This window comes from Rhincodon typus, chromosome 16, assembly GCF_021869965.1.
Source record: "Rhincodon typus isolate 14 chromosome 16, sRhiTyp1.1, whole genome shotgun sequence".
NCBI classification, from domain to species: domain Eukaryota; kingdom Metazoa; phylum Chordata; class Chondrichthyes; order Orectolobiformes; family Rhincodontidae; genus Rhincodon; species Rhincodon typus.
In genome coordinates, this window is record NC_063347.1 from 16,351,797 (window position 1) to 16,370,072 (window position 18,276).

The window sequence follows — 18,276 nt, forward strand, 5'->3', positions numbered from 1 at the left end:
TTTCTGAAGAAGGGTCCAGACCCGAAACGTCAGCTTTCCTGCTCCTCTGATGCTGCTTAGCCTGCTGTGTTCATCCAGCTCTATACACTGTTATCTCAGATGCCAGCATTAGCAGTTCCCACTATCTCTAACCATGTATCAGTTTGGCCAGCAAAGACTAATACATTTAACCACCAATTTACTAGCATTACTAAGCGTAAGCTTATAAAAGAAAAAGCAATGTTATTTAAAATGATGTGCAAATGAAGCAAGGGTGATATGAGGGAGAAAAAATTCATATAGCGAGTTGCTAGGGTATGGAATGCGCTGCCTGGAAATGTGGTGCAGGCAGGTTCAATTGAGGCATTTGAGAGGGCATTAGATAATTATTTGAATAGATATGGTATGCAGGGATATGGGGAAAAGGCAGGAGATTGGCATTAGGTAATAGAAACAGTGCTGGCATGATGGGCCAAATGGTCCCCTTCTCCATCATAACAACTCTGTGATTCTGTGCGCAAATACATACAAGAGAACGGCTGAATTTTGCCATCAGCCTAGAGTATACTTTCACTCATGAGCCAGAAAATTGCAGGCTCAAGTTCACTTCAAAATTCAACCATGTAACTAGGAGATGATACACTGCGTGGAATTATGTGGAGGCAATAAGAGCTTTGGCCACCGGCTGCAGAGCTAGAGGTTAGGCCAGTGTCACGCCTTTTCAGAAAGCCCACTACCACTTAAGGCATTTGACAGGCCTTGCTCTCAGATCAAGGACCCCAACACCAACATTCAGCCCACAGAGAGCTGCTGCTAATCAGAGGCTGGCAGCTCGATTCAACACCAGTGCCACTGGGGATTTGGTGGCTGCTGCTGGTATAACATCCAACTGAGGCCTGGGATCATATGGTGGGAGGACAGCTGTTGGGTAGGAGTTTTGGGGACGACTACCGGTAGCAAGACAAGGGGTTGTCCAGCAATGGGACATTCCCTGTCCCCTTTCACACGCACTTCCCTGATACCACATCCCACATGGGTTTTGCTTGTCATGTTCCCGGTATGGCAATCCCTGCCAACAACTGGTTTAGCTTTAGTGATAGCAGGATGAAATCTCAAGTGGGCATTAACTAATTGGGTTTCCGTAGGCTTTCCCATCATAGACTTAATTTGGAAAAGGTCATGGCAGCTTGTCAACCACCCCGTTTGCCCAATCAAATGCCCACATCGCAGCCACCAAATTTGCAATACAAAAGCGTACAAAATTTTGCCCACTGAGGAGGCATGTGAAACAGTTTGATGGCTAGTTCTCATGAGATTAGATGCTACGGTTTATCTATTATGTTAGCATTAAAGATCCCACAGTTTGAATGAAGTGAATTCTTGTATATTCCAATGAATATTCCTCCCTCAGTTAATATCATCCAGGAACTCGGATTTAACTCATAATCTCTATGTCTTACTTGTCAATGCAGCTGCACCATTTCCTTAGTTAGAAAGCATCAACAAAGTATTTATTATATGTCATCATTACTGAATTAAGGCCCCAGAAGCTGCTTTTGTAAGCTCTAATTGATGACAGCACTGGTGTGATTACAAAATCTGAATAAAGAATGTCTTTCTCGGGGGGAATTGCTTTGCCTTGATTGGTCTTGAAAAGGGTTCCAGGACCTCACTTGATTCAACTTTAGTTCAAAGCTGAAATGGCTTATGTTAGGATAAAAGGTTGTAATTTATATTGGAACCTGTCAAAAATGGTAACAAAAAATTGATACAAGTTAGCTTTATCTCAATTCTGCTAAGTCACATGGGGTCAATGAGTCAAATGTCATCGCAAATAGCACAAAATATCTCCAGTTTGTGCTCCCAACACTGTAATTAGTTGTTAGCAGCACTTGCAAGCTAGCAGAGGTCAAAGATACCAACTTCCTTCTGTGAGCAGCACACAAGAGGATGATATTGACCCAAACTACCCAACCCATACTCTCTTACAACATGAACAAACAAGAATATTACTGATCGGATCTTTCCTAGGTACATTAAGGGCTCATATTATTCACATTAACCTGCAAGCAATATTAATGTTGATCAGCTTCTATCTGTCATTTGATGTGTCAAGTTTTTAAAAAGTATCAAAACATCTGAAAAATGAAACAGCAATCTCCTAGTGAAGGATTTGTAATGCATCCAGTTCTAAGAAAGTCTGATATAAAACAGTGTCACAACCAGGTGAGAAACAGTGAATTAGTTCCCCTCTTTCCAACCTGTTGGTTACAACAAAAGCTTGCTATTTTTAACATGAGGCTACACCGCATATGAGGTACCTTCAGCAGGCTGTTTTACTTGATGCAGTAACGTTCACCTTATCTCTAACAACATAAGAAACTGAGCACTGGTATTGGGGTATTGAAAAACCCAACAGACATTTATTACAACTAAATATTCTTCAGGAATATATGTCTATGATTATGTTACAACAGAGGAGCATGCTTCCAGTAGTGTGTCATGCTTCAAGCGATCAGCGGTAATATGGAGTATGAGATCTTTATATCCTCAGGTCACATGCTATGACACTGTGATAATATTATGAGCAGGTCTCTTAAAACCACAGTAACATACCAACCATGGAACAAAACACTATAGCTTTCTCCAATTTAAAATTTAGTTCACTCATTTTTACTGTAGCAATAATGAGGTAATCACAAAGTTTTCTTGAGTTAAAACAATGCGTTTATTACCTGCTAACAACAAAGAAGAATATTAAAGGTGCAACATCAAGCACATAGTCTTTGTGTAGTCACTCGATCCCACACACAGGTACGAAGTTAAAAGGAGACAGCATCCAGTACAGAAGGCAGATAGAAGAATACACAGTGTGGAGTCCTGGGTTTTGATTTTAACCCAAGACTACAACTGATTATAATTAAATAAAGAACTGTGGATGCTGGAAATCTATCCCAAAGGTGGGTTACCGGATTCAAACATTAACTCTGTCTTGTTTCCACAGATGTTGCCAAACCTGCTGTGTTACTCCAGCAACACTATTGATTAGTTGGATTCTTAGAGTGCCAGCAGTAGCAAATATTGCAGTAATCCTTGAGGTTCTCAGTTTCCTAATGTCTCTTTCCAGTCAATGTTGTAACCAGGTGCTTTTCTTCTCCAGAGGCAGAGGGAATAACATCTCAAGCCTGTGTTCAGTTCTGCAGTCTAAAATCCATGTCTTCTGCTCTGCCAAAAAGCTCCTCAAAAGACAGGCTGATTCTTTATTCTTTGCCTGAAGAAGATGTGTTTTCAGGCTTGATAATTACAGGTGAGATTTCATCACCAACATGTGAAGATTCTCATAATGGTGTAAATCAAAAAGGATACATCCCCTAAGGTAGTGGGGGTGAGGTGCACTGCCTAATTTATTTCCCTTTGGTTAAAAAAGCAGTTTTTTGTTCAACAACCATTAATTTCATGATACCTAGCCATCAGGTGATGCCTGTGGTCATTATAAGTCAATATCTTAGGTTCCTTTTTAAAACCAATTCCCTCTATGAAAGTCGCAGGTATTAAATCAACCAATGGAGTTCAAAGATCAATAGTCTATGTTCTATATCATTGTGATAATACATAGTAGGGGCCAAGAAGGTCATACGACAGCAGAACATTTCTGGGAAATCAAACCCCTCACTAAAGTTTCCGAGAGTCAATACAAAAACTACAACAAACCAGTAACAGTTAACAGAATCCACATAAAGGGATTAGATGTCAAGGATGATCATTGAAAAAGGTGTAAATCTGTAAGAGGCCTTCCAATTCCTGCAGCTTGTAGCTGACCATGTGTTTTCTGAAAGAGGAGATGAAATCTCCACTTTGGGGCGGCACGGTGGCTCAGTGGTTAGCACTGCTGCCTCACAGCACCAGGGACCTGGGTTCAATTCCAGCCTCAGGCGACTGTCTGTGTGGAGTTTGCACATTCTCTCCATGTCTACGTGGGTTTCCTCCGAGTGCTCCGGTTTTCTCCCACAATCTAAAGATGCGCAGGGTAGGTGGATTGGCCATGCTAAATTGCCCATAGTGCCCAGGGATGTTTAGGTTAGGTGGGTTAGACATGGGAAAATACAGGGGTGGAGGAATGGGCCTGGTTGGGATGCTCTTTGGAGGGGCAGTGTGGACTTGTTGGGCCGAATGGCCTCTTTCCACACTGTAGGGTTTCTATGATTCTATGAAATAAACAACAAGAGGGCCCTGGGTTTGATTCTACCTTCTGGTGACTGTCTGTCTGGAGTTTGCACGTTCTCCCCCATGTTTACATGGGTGCCCTCCGGGTACTCCTGGTTCCTCCCATGGTCCAAAGATGAACAGGTTATATGGATTGGTCATGCTAAATTGTGTCCAGGGATTTGTAGGTTAATTTGATTAGCTATGGAAAATGCAGGGTCACCGGGATAGGTTAGCAGATGGGTCTGGGTGGGATGTTCTTCGGAGGGTCGGTGTTGACCCGATAGATCAAATGGCCTCCTTCCACACTGTGGGGATTCTATGATTCTATGAACAGGTCAAGAGTTGGGGAATTGGGCATGACTATTCCATGTTCGGTGGTGTAGGTCATGGCTTTGTGTGATCATGATTTTCATTTCCACTGAAGTCTTTGAAAATATTTTAAAATCATCAAGAGTGATATCAAGACAACTGACTTGCTGTAGCTTACAATATTGAACAAAGTCAAAATCTACCCACTTGGTGGTGGGTGTATGGACTTTAAAGCAGGCACAATGATCATTTACATTTTTTAAAATTCATTTATGAGATGTGGGTGTCAGTATTTATTGCCTAACTCTAGTTGCCTTTGAGAAGATGTTGGTGAGCTTCTTAAACTACTGCAGTCTATGTTCGTAAGTAGAATCACAATACTGTTCGGGAGTGAGTTCCGGAATTTTGATCCAGTGACAATGAAGGAATTGTGATATATTTCTAAGTCAGGATGGTGAGAGACGTGGGCAGGAACTTGAAGGTGGTGGTGTATCTTCTGCCCTTCCATATTTTTATTGGTTGAGGTTTTGGAAGGTGCTGTCTAAAGATCTTTGATAAATTACTACAATGCATTTTTCACACCGCTGTTCCTGAGCAGGAAGGTGTGGATTTTTGTGAATGTGGTGCCAAACAATTAAGCTGCTTTGTTCTGGATGGTGTTAAGCTTCTTGAGTGTTGTCACAGTTGTACCCAGCCAAACAAACGGAGGATATTCCATCACCCTCCTGACTGGTGTCTTGAGAATGGTGGACAGACTCTGGGGACTCAGGAGATGAGTTACTCGCTGCAGGATTCCTAGTCTCTGACCTACTCTTGTAGCCACAGTATTTATACGGCCAGTCCAAATCAGTTTCTGGTAAAAAGTAACCTATTGATAGTGGCGGATTCAGTGGTGGTAATGCCATTAAATGGCGAGGGGTGATGGTCAGATTCCCTCTTGTTGGAAATGGCCACTGTCTGACATTTGTGTGCTGTGAATATCACACGATATTACACATCCCAGATAAATTTACCAAAATCATATTTGTGAGGGTCCACCACACCATCTCACCCACACACACATCCCCACAATATCTATAGACAAATGTGGTCACAAGGAGGGAAAACAAAGAATACTCATTTGTTACATTTCAGGCAGGTTTCTGTTCTTGGGCATAGCTTGGGGAGCACATTGAATTGAGTGGGAAGACCTTCAGCTTTTTGTAAGAAAGGTATATTGAGAGTACAAGTTGTGAATACAGGAAGTCCTGAAAGTCTTTCCCTTATACAAAGACAAAATGATTCCCATCACTGTTAGCCTAATTATGTAGTCAGCAGCACTGTAATCAACCATCATAGAAATCTGTTGTCAGTTTCTGCACTGTAAAATATCTATCAAACACGTGCGCTTTATTAACATGAGTAAGATAGAAAACAAAGATGATTAATGATTCAGAGCCTTATCCAGCTTTACAGTACATTTAGGGCAAATGGCACAGTTCAGACTTATCTGCACCCTACAAAATAATCTAGTTTACATAAATTATTTTAAACACAAACCAAGCATAATTCATTATTGATTGTGCAGTTATTTTCCACTCTATCCTGGGAAAGATTGGTACTTTCAACACTGAAAAGATTTATATGACTGAGTCAATACACAATAAAAAGCTTTCGCTGGATGAATCATTACAGCTGCATTTCTCAGTTCATGCAGAATTGATATTTACTGCTGGAGAGACATTTATAGCAGTGATACTAGGTCTACGTACAGCACTGAAAATGCAACTGCATTTTGTGGATGGATAGTTATGATGAATTACAATGCAGAAGTGTGAAATGTGCAATCAATACTTACAGTTGCATCACCAAGTAAAGATGTGTTGGACTTTCATAAATATCTTCCAGTGACACAATGTTTGGATGCTTGATTCTGAAAGAAGCAATGAAATTTAATTAGGGCTAACTCTTTTCCCTGATTCTAAAGTCAAAGTTAAAACAGCAGCATGAACTCCCCACATACTCATGAATTAAAAGCACTGGAGCAATTGCCTCCACATTATAATTAGTGCTTTTTTGTTGTAAAAGAATTGGTAATGCTGTAGTCACAAGGGACACCCTCTTTGTAACTACGACAGGAGCAAGGTTCAAGCACAAGTAATCCAGCAGTCCACCAGAACTACTAACAGTTCAGATGCAACGGTAGTCACTAACTAACAGGCCAATGCCTGATCGTTATACATGTTACTTCCATCGTATTTGGGGCATTTTATTACTTTTTATTTAAACTCATATTTTCCTAATCTTCTCCCTGCAGGGTCTATCAAAATCCAGAAGGTTGCTGCTATTCCTGCTGTGTGGATGATGCTGCTTGAAGAGTCATTTTATGTAATATCACTGTTGATTGTATAATTGCTACATTTCAAATTTACGTCATTAGAGACTAAACAGCCCATTGGCAATTCCAAAGAAGTCAGAAATGAACGAGTTAAAATATATATCTTTTCACAGCAAATAAACAGCGTGCCACACTGACTCACAGACCCTGCAGCTTATATCATCTGATTTCTGTCACCTTCCCACACACAATGTAGTTCACAATTATGATCATTACCAACAAAGCAAAATCAGAATAGAGATTAATCTTTGAATGTAAACAACTTTGAACAGACAAGTTTCTCTATGGCATTGGGTAAGGCTGTTATAAAGGCTATTTGATTATCACGGCTCAAGAAAGTGGAAGCAGAAAATGATTAAAATTTTCCTTAATGTGCAACTGATTCGAAAAACATTACAAACCTCTTCCTATTTTAAAGGCAATGTTGTATAAGGAAGCAAAGCACTTCAGCAATGTACAATGGAAAGAATGGTCAAATATTTACACATTAATTCAATGGGAACTTGCTTGCAGCGCACAAGTAAAATTAGACAGGTCCAGGGCAAGTTAAGGTAGGCTCTATTGTATAGGTTTGTCAGTGAAAGGCAATTTTAATGCTTGTTTAAAATAACCAATTTAGCACAGAGAGCAGAAGATTCATTATTCCCAGTCAAAAAACCTCAGCAATTTTATATCCAGTTTTATATAATATTTAACTGCCAGAATGACATTTTCCTGGAAATTCTTCAAAGCTATTCCAATTCTGTATGCTGACACCAGGTATCAATTTTTTAAAAAATCATTACAATGCCATATATATTGCCAGTTTTTGATAAGAAGGCAATTTGTGATCAACAGCATCTTTCTTTCCATCAATGATTCCTTACTTCTTCACACCAGAACCATTGTGGATCTGGGCTCAGCAACACAACATAGTTATTCCTGGCAAAATCTTTCTCAACCTTGGCCACCCCTCCAGTGATGTGAAGTATGCTCAAACAACATTGATATGTAGAATTCAAGTGTTGAAGAAACCATTGTGGATAGGCAACACATCTATTCAACTGTTCCATATTGTGTGCCTTTACTACCCATTTTCATTGGGCCTTGTACTATTCATTGTAAAATTTTGGTCATTTACTATCACTTGAAAACTTGCATCTTTACTGTAACCCTCCCATTGAATCACAAGACTCATTCACATCTGGCGTGACTCAGGTTTATCTCAATCAGTGCCTAGATATAAGCATTTACTGCGTCATATAACCGGTTCAAAATCCCTCCCTAATGGCATTATGGGCCAACCCACAGCAGATGAACTGCAGCATTTTGAGAAGGCAGCTCACTACCACCTTCTCCAAGGACAACTAGAGTTGGGCAATAAACGTTGGCCAGCCAGTGATGCCCACATCCCACAAATGAATAAAATAAAAGTTACAGTGCAGACCTGGTAAAGGGGAACCACTTATTTAGTTTGTATAAATTGTACTTATGTCAGTGGTAACTCCAAAAAATATTAAAAAAAACTGAACAGAGTTATTTTTGTAAAGTACCTTTTACTTCGTTATAATGCTTCAAGCCACTTGGCACACAATGACCTAGGGGTCTAGGCCCGAAACGTCAGCCTTTCTGCTCCTATGATGCTGCTTGGCCTGCTGTGTTCATCCAGCTCTGCACCTTGTTGTCTCAGATTCTCCAGCATCTGCAGTTCCTACTATCTCTGATTCTACTTTGGTCACTGTTGCTTTCTAGGCAAATGCAATTGTTAATTTGTACATGGCAAAGTTCACCAGACAGCAGTTGAGGTAAATAACCTGTCAATCTTCTTTTAGTGGTGCTGGTAGATGGATGAATATTGATTCAGACACCAAAATTTCATGTTCATCTTCAAACACTGTCTGAGGATTAACTGTCATCCATCCACCAAATCAGCCAAAAGGCTTATTTTCACAAATCATCTGCAAGAAGGTATTTTTAACAATGTAGGAATACTCCATTCCATACTGAAATGTCAGCCTGGCGTATGTATTTAAATTGCAAAGCAAGGTGTTAATCCACAACCCTCTCACAAGTGATGATAATGTTACATGAAGCCAAACACATTTCATCGTCATCATTAGATTCAAAATTCCAGATTTTTATTGAAATCAAATTTCACCATTTGCTATGGCAAGATTCAAACCTGGGTCCCCAGAACATTATCTAGATCTCTAGATTAATAGTCTAGTGATAATACGACTATCCATTGCTTTCCCAAAATCATCAGTAGTAGAGGTACAAAACTGGAACGCTGAAGAGACAAGAGTGTGCTCAAGGTAAGGGGTACAGGATGGACGGAGGGTATAAGGGACAGGATGGGACTAGGCTGTAAATGAGTTTAAAATGAGAATAAGGAATCAAAGACATCAGGTCATGGGAGGCCAATGTAGTTCAATGAGGATTAGGGTGAAGACCATGTGGGTAAAGGTGTACAGTGGTACATGCAATGGTTATTTTCCCCGATGACCACTGCTGGTACCTTGTGGTATTTGCTGCTTCTAACAGTGTGTGTTACTAGGTGGGGGTTACTTGAGCTAGTTTTTTTTTTAAAACCACCAATCCTTGTTTGTCTTTTAAACAAACATAGAACACTAGACAAACTCAACAGGTCTGGCAGCAACAATGGATAGGGAAACAGAGTTAACTGCAAGTCTGGTATGACTTCTTCAGAACAGTCCTCTGTGTTTGTTTTGATTTCGACCTATCAAGTGATTACTGGTAGAGGCCACACCACTACACTGTTTCTCAGAAGAAGCACTATTCTTAGATAACAAGAAGGACTGCTGCATGATAGCAATAAGTACAATTAGATTTGGTCAGGAACAATTACTGGGATCTTATGGAACTGGTCCAGATACATCTGCTCCCTCAGAAAGCTCTGTCTCCAACCGCAGACTGTGTATGACATCATTAGAATGGGTGGACCAATGAAATATGAACCTTAACCCCTTTAGAACCATTACTTGTACAACGTGCATGGCAAAATCTGACCACGATGAAATTTATTAAGGGTGGAGGGTGAAAAACCAAGGTAAGTGTTCAGCAAACAAGTCGAGAGTGAAAAAGAGTGTTTTAACATCACAGAATGGCAAAGCAGTCAGTAAAGATTCATTACCTTCCCTCAAATGGGACCGTGGCATGGTGGCTCAGTGATTCAGTGGTAGCACTGCTGCCTCACAGTGCCAGGAATCTGGGTTCAATTTCACCTTTGGGTGTGTGGGTGCGCGTGTGTGTGCGTATGTGTGTGGAGTTTGCACATTCTCCCTGTTTTTGTGTGGGCTTCAGGTCGATTAGCCGGGCTAAATTGCCCATAGTGTCCATGAATATGCAAGCTAGCTGCATAAGCCATGGGAAATGCAGCGTTACAGGGATAGGGTGGAATGCTCTTTGGAGGGTCAATGTGGACTCGACTGGCCGAATGACCTGCTTCCATACTGTAGGGATGCTATGATTCTAGGGACCAAATTGCACATCAATGTAGCACTAATAAGAATTTACTCTAATATGCATTGATTTCCATTAAGCTGTAAACAAATGTTATATTGATATAAATGCCATTTCATCAAGCAGTCAGCATAAGTGATGAATATGTATGTTTATAGAGTACAAACTACCATTTTACGATAGTTACATGCACACAGCTTTTACATTTAATAGGACAATAAAAATCCTCTGTCTGTAGACAACTAGGGCATAACAGCCAACATTTGCTGACCTACAACAGTGATAGCAGTGCGTACAAAAAGGACAAAAATGCTGCTACAAAATCCTACACCATCTAGAGTCAACATCTATCATGACACCAATAAATCTTCAAACCTTAGGGAGCACATTTCAGTTATGAAGAAAGAGTTCTGCTGAAACCAATTTTGTAAAAGGTTTGAGAACTGTGAGACCACTTGAAGATTGTGTTTACTCTTTCCAGAGAAGGAAGCTAGGGTGCTTTCAGGAATGAGGCACAATTCATAAGGCTAGCTGCTGGATAGACCATTTTTTTTCTCTTTAAAACTGAACCCTCCTAGACGCCAGAGTTTGGACATCTGTAAGCTGTGCAAGTCCCGTATGTCAAGAAGCAGCTACACTGCATTAATTCCAAAGTCAAAGTTAAAGAAACTTCAGTTAATATTCTGGAAACCTGACTCTTCCCAATATGAAAATATCCTACATCACATCATCAGGTGGTAAGATCACCCATGATTAAATTGAAGTAAAGTAAAGCACACAACCTCAAGGTCATTGGTCAAACAGACTAAACTAATTTGGTTAATCATTACAAATGTCAGCATAGACTGAGTTTTCTCTTCAGAACCAGTGGTTGAAGCATCTAAAGTAAAGTTCTTTGAACAGTTAAGGATTTTTGCAATCCAAATTTCAAAGAAGAGATAACTTCATTAAAGTTTAATATGCATTGGAAATTGTAGTTCAATGTCCACTTGCACATATCCCTTTTAGTGTTCTGACTAAAACAGTCAGTGTCTAAATAGCATAAGATACTGTTTATTGAGGATGTCTCAAAACTAAATTCACAAACTATTATAAAAATAATCTACCTTGGATGCACCACATAGTAACATTCTTTAAGTACCTAAGCCATTTTACACATGTCCTGGCTGCTTCTCCATTCGGGCAACATGCCATAACTGTGTTCCCCATTAAAAAACACACCAAGTTTTACAAGCGTCATTTTACTTCTTAAAGAGGCTGCCCCTAGACTTCAGGTACACTTTTCCTACAGAGTGGTCATTTTTTTGCAATTCTAAGCATAGGATCACATATCCTTTGGCAGGTCAGGAAAGGCATTGCCTCAGGAAATCTACCAGGCGAGGTCCAGCAAATGTAAGACTGCCTTGGAATGATTCTCGGGCAGCGGTACATTCATTTGGCTTTCTCTCACGCAGTCTCCAACAATTGCTGATCTTCCCAAGCAGCAGGCTTTACAAGACATTAGTGTGATTCATCAGTGTGATGTGAGTATCGTTGTCTAGGTCAGCATTTACCGTCCACCCCAAAGTGCTCGAGAAAGTAATTGTGAGCTGCTTCTTAAATTGCTGCACTTTGTGCATTGTAGGGACACCCATAGTGCTGTTAGGGAGAGAGTTCCAGGTTTTTGATGCGGTGACAGTGCATGAACAGCAATTCCAAGTTAGAATGGTGTTTGGCTTCGAGAGAAATTGGCTGGTAATGGTATTTCCATACATCTGCTGTCCATTTAAGTGGTACAAGTGATTTGGAAGATGCTGTTGGATGATCTGAAGTGCATCTTGTGGATAGTACATGTTGCTATCCCAACGTAGTAGTCATCAGAACATCATTGTTTAAGTTGGTGGGTAAACTGCTAATTTAGCAGGCTGCTGTGTTCTAGGTGGAGTCATTGAACATTATGTGAAGCTCCACTCATCCAGGCAAATGGAGAGTACTCCATCTTAATCCTTATCTTGTGGATGGAGAATAGACTTTAGGAAGTCAAGTGATGAGTGGAGTTACTCACCACAGAATTCCCAGCCTTGAACCTGCTACACCAATCATATGACTCATTCAGTTAGGTTTCTGGTACATGGTAAAGCCCAGGATGTTGACGGTGGGAGATTCAGAGATAGTTTTGCCATTTAAAGTCGAGAGGAGATGGTCAGATTCTTCTTTTAGATGGTCATGGTCTAGCACTTGTGTGGCATGAATGTTACTTGCTACTTGATCAGCCAAAGCTTGAATATTCATCAGATTTCTATACAGGCACAGACTGCTTCAGTATCTGAGAGTCAGGAATGATGCTGAACATTGTGCATTCATTAATGAACTTCCCCACTTCTGACCTTGTGATAGAGGGGAGGTCATTAGTGAAGTAGCTGAAGATAGTTGGGTCTTGAACATTATCCTGACCTGTCCTAATATCTGAAGGTGGAGGTGATTGACCTCCAATAATTACAACCACCTTCCTCTGTGCTTGGTATGACATCAACCAGCGGACAGATTTCTTGATTTTTCTTGAGCCCCTATGATTCCATACTCGGGCAAATATTGCCTCGATGTCAAAAGCAGCCACTCTCACCTGATTTTTAGGTTATTTGCCCATGTTTTGATAAAGGACATAATGAGGTCTGGAATAGAATGGCCCTGGCTGAATCCAAACTGAGCATTAGTGAACAAGTAATTACTCAGTAAGTACCACTTGAAAGCACTTTAAACGACAAGTCCCAGCACTTTTACTGTGATGATGAGGTGATAATTGGCCAGATTGGATTTGTTCTACTTTCTGTCAACAAGAGGTATCTGGAATCTTTTCCCACATTGTCAGGTAGAAGCCAGTGTTGTAGCCGCACTGGAACAGCTTGGCTAGGGTGCAACTAGTTCAGGAGCAAGTCTTCAGTCTTACATACTATTATTCATTAACTGACACCAATGGGACTGCATTAAACACTATCCTCCAGCCTAATACATAACAGAAAAGTAATTTAACTGATGGAAGATCTGTGATATTATTCCATCATAACTTGTATTCTAAATGAAACATTGGATTGATCTATATTCAAATTATTTATAAACCTAACGCCTGTTTTCCTATACTCAGTCTTACTAATTCTTAAAACTAAGATTTACTGTTGCATAGATACAATAGAAATTTACACTTCATAGAATAGAATCCCTACAGTGTGGAAACAGGCCCTTTGGCCCAACAAGTCCACACTGAACGTCAGAGCATCCCACCCAGACCCATCCCACTGAAACCTGCCTAATCTACACATCCCTGAACACAATGGGCAATTTAGCATGGCCAATCCACCTAGCCTGCACATTTTTGGACTGTGGGAGGAAACTGGAGCACCTGGAGGAAACCCATGCAAACACAGGGAGAGTATGTAAACTCCACAAAGACAGTCACCTAAGGGTGGAATTGAACCTGGGTTGCTGGTGCTGTGAGGCAGCAGTGCTAACCACTGAGCCACTGTGCCGCCCCTCCCACTTTAAATATATCCCAAAGTCTTTCAAGCAGTTAATCTCATCTTTAGATCTTATTACAGAGGTTCACATGATGATGGACTTGTTTCGTCTGTTAAGTAGGATGAAACATTGTTTTTTCAACAAATGAGGATATTATCATTTATACCTGGCCTCCAATTAGAGTTCACCAGGACTGAAATGACAAAAAAAATGTTTTTTTGTTATTTAGTACCATTGCCATTGACAGCTGATATTTGGTGTCCTTATATGGAATGCCATGAATATATCTTTGTCTTATTGGTTTATCTCATTCAAAACATTCCTTCACTTCTATTTCAAATTACTACAAATCATTCCATACTATAATCTTGTTCAGTTGTAATTCTGATCAAGTTATGATGAATTAATAACTGGCTAATGGTCAACCTAGCTTCTTGCCTTTTACCAAAAACGGGGAATCTTTTAGGTATGTGTTGTATACCCTCATCCAGACAACATTCATTTTCTCCTGCTGCTTTATCCTTGATGAACCACATTTCTCCAGGGCTCATTGGAAAGTTGCCTTCATGACTGATTATTGTTTTATTAGCTTTCTGGCTGACACCACAGATTATTGTCTAGCTCTTTTCATTTTGGCTGCTTTAGAACTCTATACTGATTTATTTACAGTCAGACATTCTTTCAAAAACAGCCAAGAACCTCAGCATTCCAAAATGCTCCTGAAAATGCCAGTCATCCAGGTACGTTACGATATCCACTGCAACACAAGAATCCATGAACTTTCTTATGTAATCTTGAATTTGCTTTATAGTTTCAGCTGTGTTCCCTCATCTGACTGTCAAAATTGAAAGTAATTACAGTTAAAGTTGAGGAAACAATCTTGCACACCTCTAAGAACAGCACTGAAAAGACCAGAAATAGGTTCTGAAACGTCAACTTTCCTGCTCCTCCCAACCTGCTCTGTTCCTCCAGCTCCACACTGTGTTGGCCCAGTAATAGGTTTTTGACAACCTTAGTGTTAAATATCCCTCAGGTTGGGCACAGGAGGGAACAACTGGTTAGAAGGATCAAAGGCCGCTTCCAAAGCCGGTCAAAGTTTCCTTTGATTGCAATGAGTGGAAAGAAATCCAGAGAATTCTATAACAATTCTATGCAATTCTCCTCACCACTTTTCCCTACCCCTACACTGCCCTGGAGATACTCAACACTGAGGTATTAACAGGATGCAGTCAAAATGATTGAGATGGTGCCCTTTTCAGACTAGGTGAGCTAGAACACAATGTCAGATTTCAGCATTTCGTGTTGAGTAGACTTTGGTGTACCTGGAAATGAATCAATATGACACTGACATTTTCTAACAAACAACTATCATATGAATCACCGACCTCAGGACTATTCAATCTGAGGTTTTAACAGAAAAGCAATAAAAAAACATGAGATTCTGCATAAAAACAACCAGATTGGCAGCTTGCATATCCCAGAAAAATAAAATGTGGCATCAATTGAATCACACCTTCCTTATAGAATTTTAAAAAAACACTATTTTAGATAGGTTTTCGAATGGAAACTAACTCAGTTCAAGATTCAGGTTCTGGTTATTACTCATGCAGGTATCAGGAGGATTCAGAGTTGTGGAGGAAGAAACTAATTAGACACGTGCAGAGACCATCTTTACTGTTCAATGCCAAACAGCATATCTCACAGATTTAGAAACCAGTTCATTGATAAATTCATAAGTTGAGTTTCTGGGTGTAGAAACCACACAGGGAATCTGAGATGATTTAAAATGCTAACATTTTAGGGGTGGAACATATGGGCAACCTGATCCCTGGCTGTGCCAAGCCATAGTTCATATTTAATTTTAAGAACTTATTTTTAAATGCAGTCTTAAAGTATATATTACACAGAAGTGTAATGAGAGAATGAGAAGGGAAGCTAACTTGCTGTACATCAGAATGAAATGTACACCAGAGTCAGTGTGTTTGGTTGGTTTTATCCAACACAGGAACTGGGGACCAGCAGAGATCACTGTATTGGTTACCAAGCAGATCTCTTTAATACCATAGTTGGTAATTCAACTGAATGTTACAGATAGAAAATTGTGCATGAAGAGGGTGAGATAACAAGGTGTAGGGCTGAATGAACACAGCAGGCCAAGCAGCATCAGAGGAGCAGGAAAGCTGACGTTTTGGGTCGGGACCCTTCTTCAGAAACGAAGAGGGTGCTCTTGTTGCAAAGCTAACTCGGCATTATGTAGCCAATTCTTAATCATAATCGACAAAATATTCGTATCCATTAGACTTTCCAACACTTGCCTAACAATGTCAAGAACCTATGTGCTTTTTACTTTCTTCTTAGAAATGGGCATATCCTAGAGGAATACAATGGCATTAAATTGTAATGGCACCAGCTGCGTCATATTTTGCCATTTTAATGATCTGTGTTTTTTATTATCTGTGGCTCTGTCCAGCCAGATATTCTAGTCCAGCCATTGTGTGCATTTAACATCTGGCAAAACAACCATCTCACCATTCATTCTATCGCACCTTGATAACCTGGCATGATGGTTCAGTGGTTAGCACTGCTGCCTCACAGTGCCACAGACCTGGGTTACATTCCACCCTCAGGCAATTGTTTATGTGGAGTTTGCACATTCTCCCCATGACTGTGTGGATACCTCCGGGTGCTCCAGTTTCCTCCCACAATCCAAAGCGATATAAGGATTATCCATGCTAAATTGTCCACAGTGTCCAGGATGTGTTGGTTAAATGGATTAGCCATGGGATATGCAGGCTTACAGAAACAGGATACAGGGTGTGGGTCTGGGTGGGATACTTTTTGGAGGATTGGTGTGGACTCAATGCGCTACTTCTACACTGTAGGGAATCGATGCTTCAAAGTGAGACTGAATGGTGTATATGGAAAAGGCAGGTCAGAACAGTAATATAAGGCCGGTGAGGAGCAAGACAAAACTCTAAGAATTAGTATTTGCTTTTTCTACTTGCTGTTATGTTTTCCTCCATAGTCTCCTGAGACTGAAAGTAGGCATTGAAGCACACACATTTCAGATTAGAGACAAGTGTGAAATTGAACATGTGAATCCATGTTCCATAGGAGTATAACTGAATAGTGGTTACATTACTGGACTATTAATCTGTACTAACAGTCAGTACTAACAACTTGAGACATGCAAGTATATTGCAGCTTGAGAATTTCAATTCTATTTTGTCTTGGATGAAGTAGCGAAAAAAGCGGGTGTGAAAAGTGTTTTTTTACGTTGTGGACATAAGCTTTCAGAGATACCACATAAAAGGACTCTTCACAAAGTTTGAAGCCCTGTGTTTCATCATCATCATCAGTGGTCCCTTGCAGAAAAGCGTGACACTCTTCCACTCTCAGGGTGAAACTGTAGCTGGCTGTACAGACCCATACAGCTTTCGCAGACTCTGTTACACTTGGGGCAGAAGGTGGTCATGGGAAGGGGAGCGCTCTGTATGCTGTTTCCACTTTTTCCCGATGGTAGGTCCGGAGCTGCTCGATATCTTCCCGGATGCTCCCCTTACATTTTGGACAGTTTTGGGCCAGTGATTCCCAGGTCTCCGTGGGAATGCCACGTTTTGCCAGTGAGGCCTTGAGGATATCCCTGAAGTGCTTCCTCTATTCACCCGCGGCTTACCTGCCATTTTGAAGCCGAAGGGGAGCACCTGATTGGGGAGTCTTGTGTCAGTCATATGGACAATATACCCAGCCGATCGCAGCCAATCAAGGGTGGTCAGTGCCTCGATACTGGGCATTCTGGTTTGGTTGAGAACGCTGGTGTTGGTGCATCTTTCTTCCCAGTAGATTCACAGGGACTTGTGCAGGCAGCTTTGGTGGTACTGCTCCAGTACCTTCAGGTATCTGCTGTAGACAGCCCACGAGTCAGAGCCATATTAGGCGGGCAGGAACCACCACAGCTCTGTAAACCACGATCTTGGTATTGGATCTAACGCTGTTGTCCTTGAACACTCTTCTCCTCAGGTGGCCAAAGGCAGTGCTAGCACACTGGAGGGGCTGCTGGATCTCTTCACCAATCGCCGTTTTAGCTGACAGGACACTCCCTAGGAATTGGAAGTGGTCAACATTCTCTAAGGCCACCCTATCAACCTTGATGATTGGAGGGTTCACTCCTGACCAGGTTGGTGGTGAGCCTCTGTCTTGCGGATGCAATTAAAGGAATAGTGATTGCATGGATACAGAACTAGCTATGGGATAGAAACTAGAGTTAATCGTGAGCTGTTGCTCGAAAAGGCTTTGGGATGACAAGTTCACTAGATAGTAGATTCAGTGATGCGCTCTTGGAATCCAGCAATTATTGCCTTATCACCATAGAATCTTCCAGCTCTATGACAATGCCATAACGTTGAGGAGCATGAGTAGGAGTATTTACCTCACCAGAACATTTACTTTTG

General features: G+C 40.8%; 1 protein-coding gene across 1 annotated transcript in view; it reads right to left on the reverse strand.

The window, feature by feature from the left end:
- Nucleotides 1-796: 796 nt before the first annotated feature.
- Nucleotides 797-18,276, reverse strand: part of LOC109910864 (calcium/calmodulin-dependent protein kinase type 1D-like) — a 68,335-nt gene continuing 50,855 nt past the window's right edge. The window contains exons 3-4 of the mRNA XM_048606703.1: nucleotides 6,332-6,406; nucleotides 797-926 (exon numbers count right to left, since the gene is read on the reverse strand). Of these exons, the coding sequence (XP_048462660.1) occupies nucleotides 797-926; nucleotides 6,332-6,406 (205 nt within the window). The remainder of the gene's footprint in view (nucleotides 927-6,331; nucleotides 6,407-18,276) is intronic.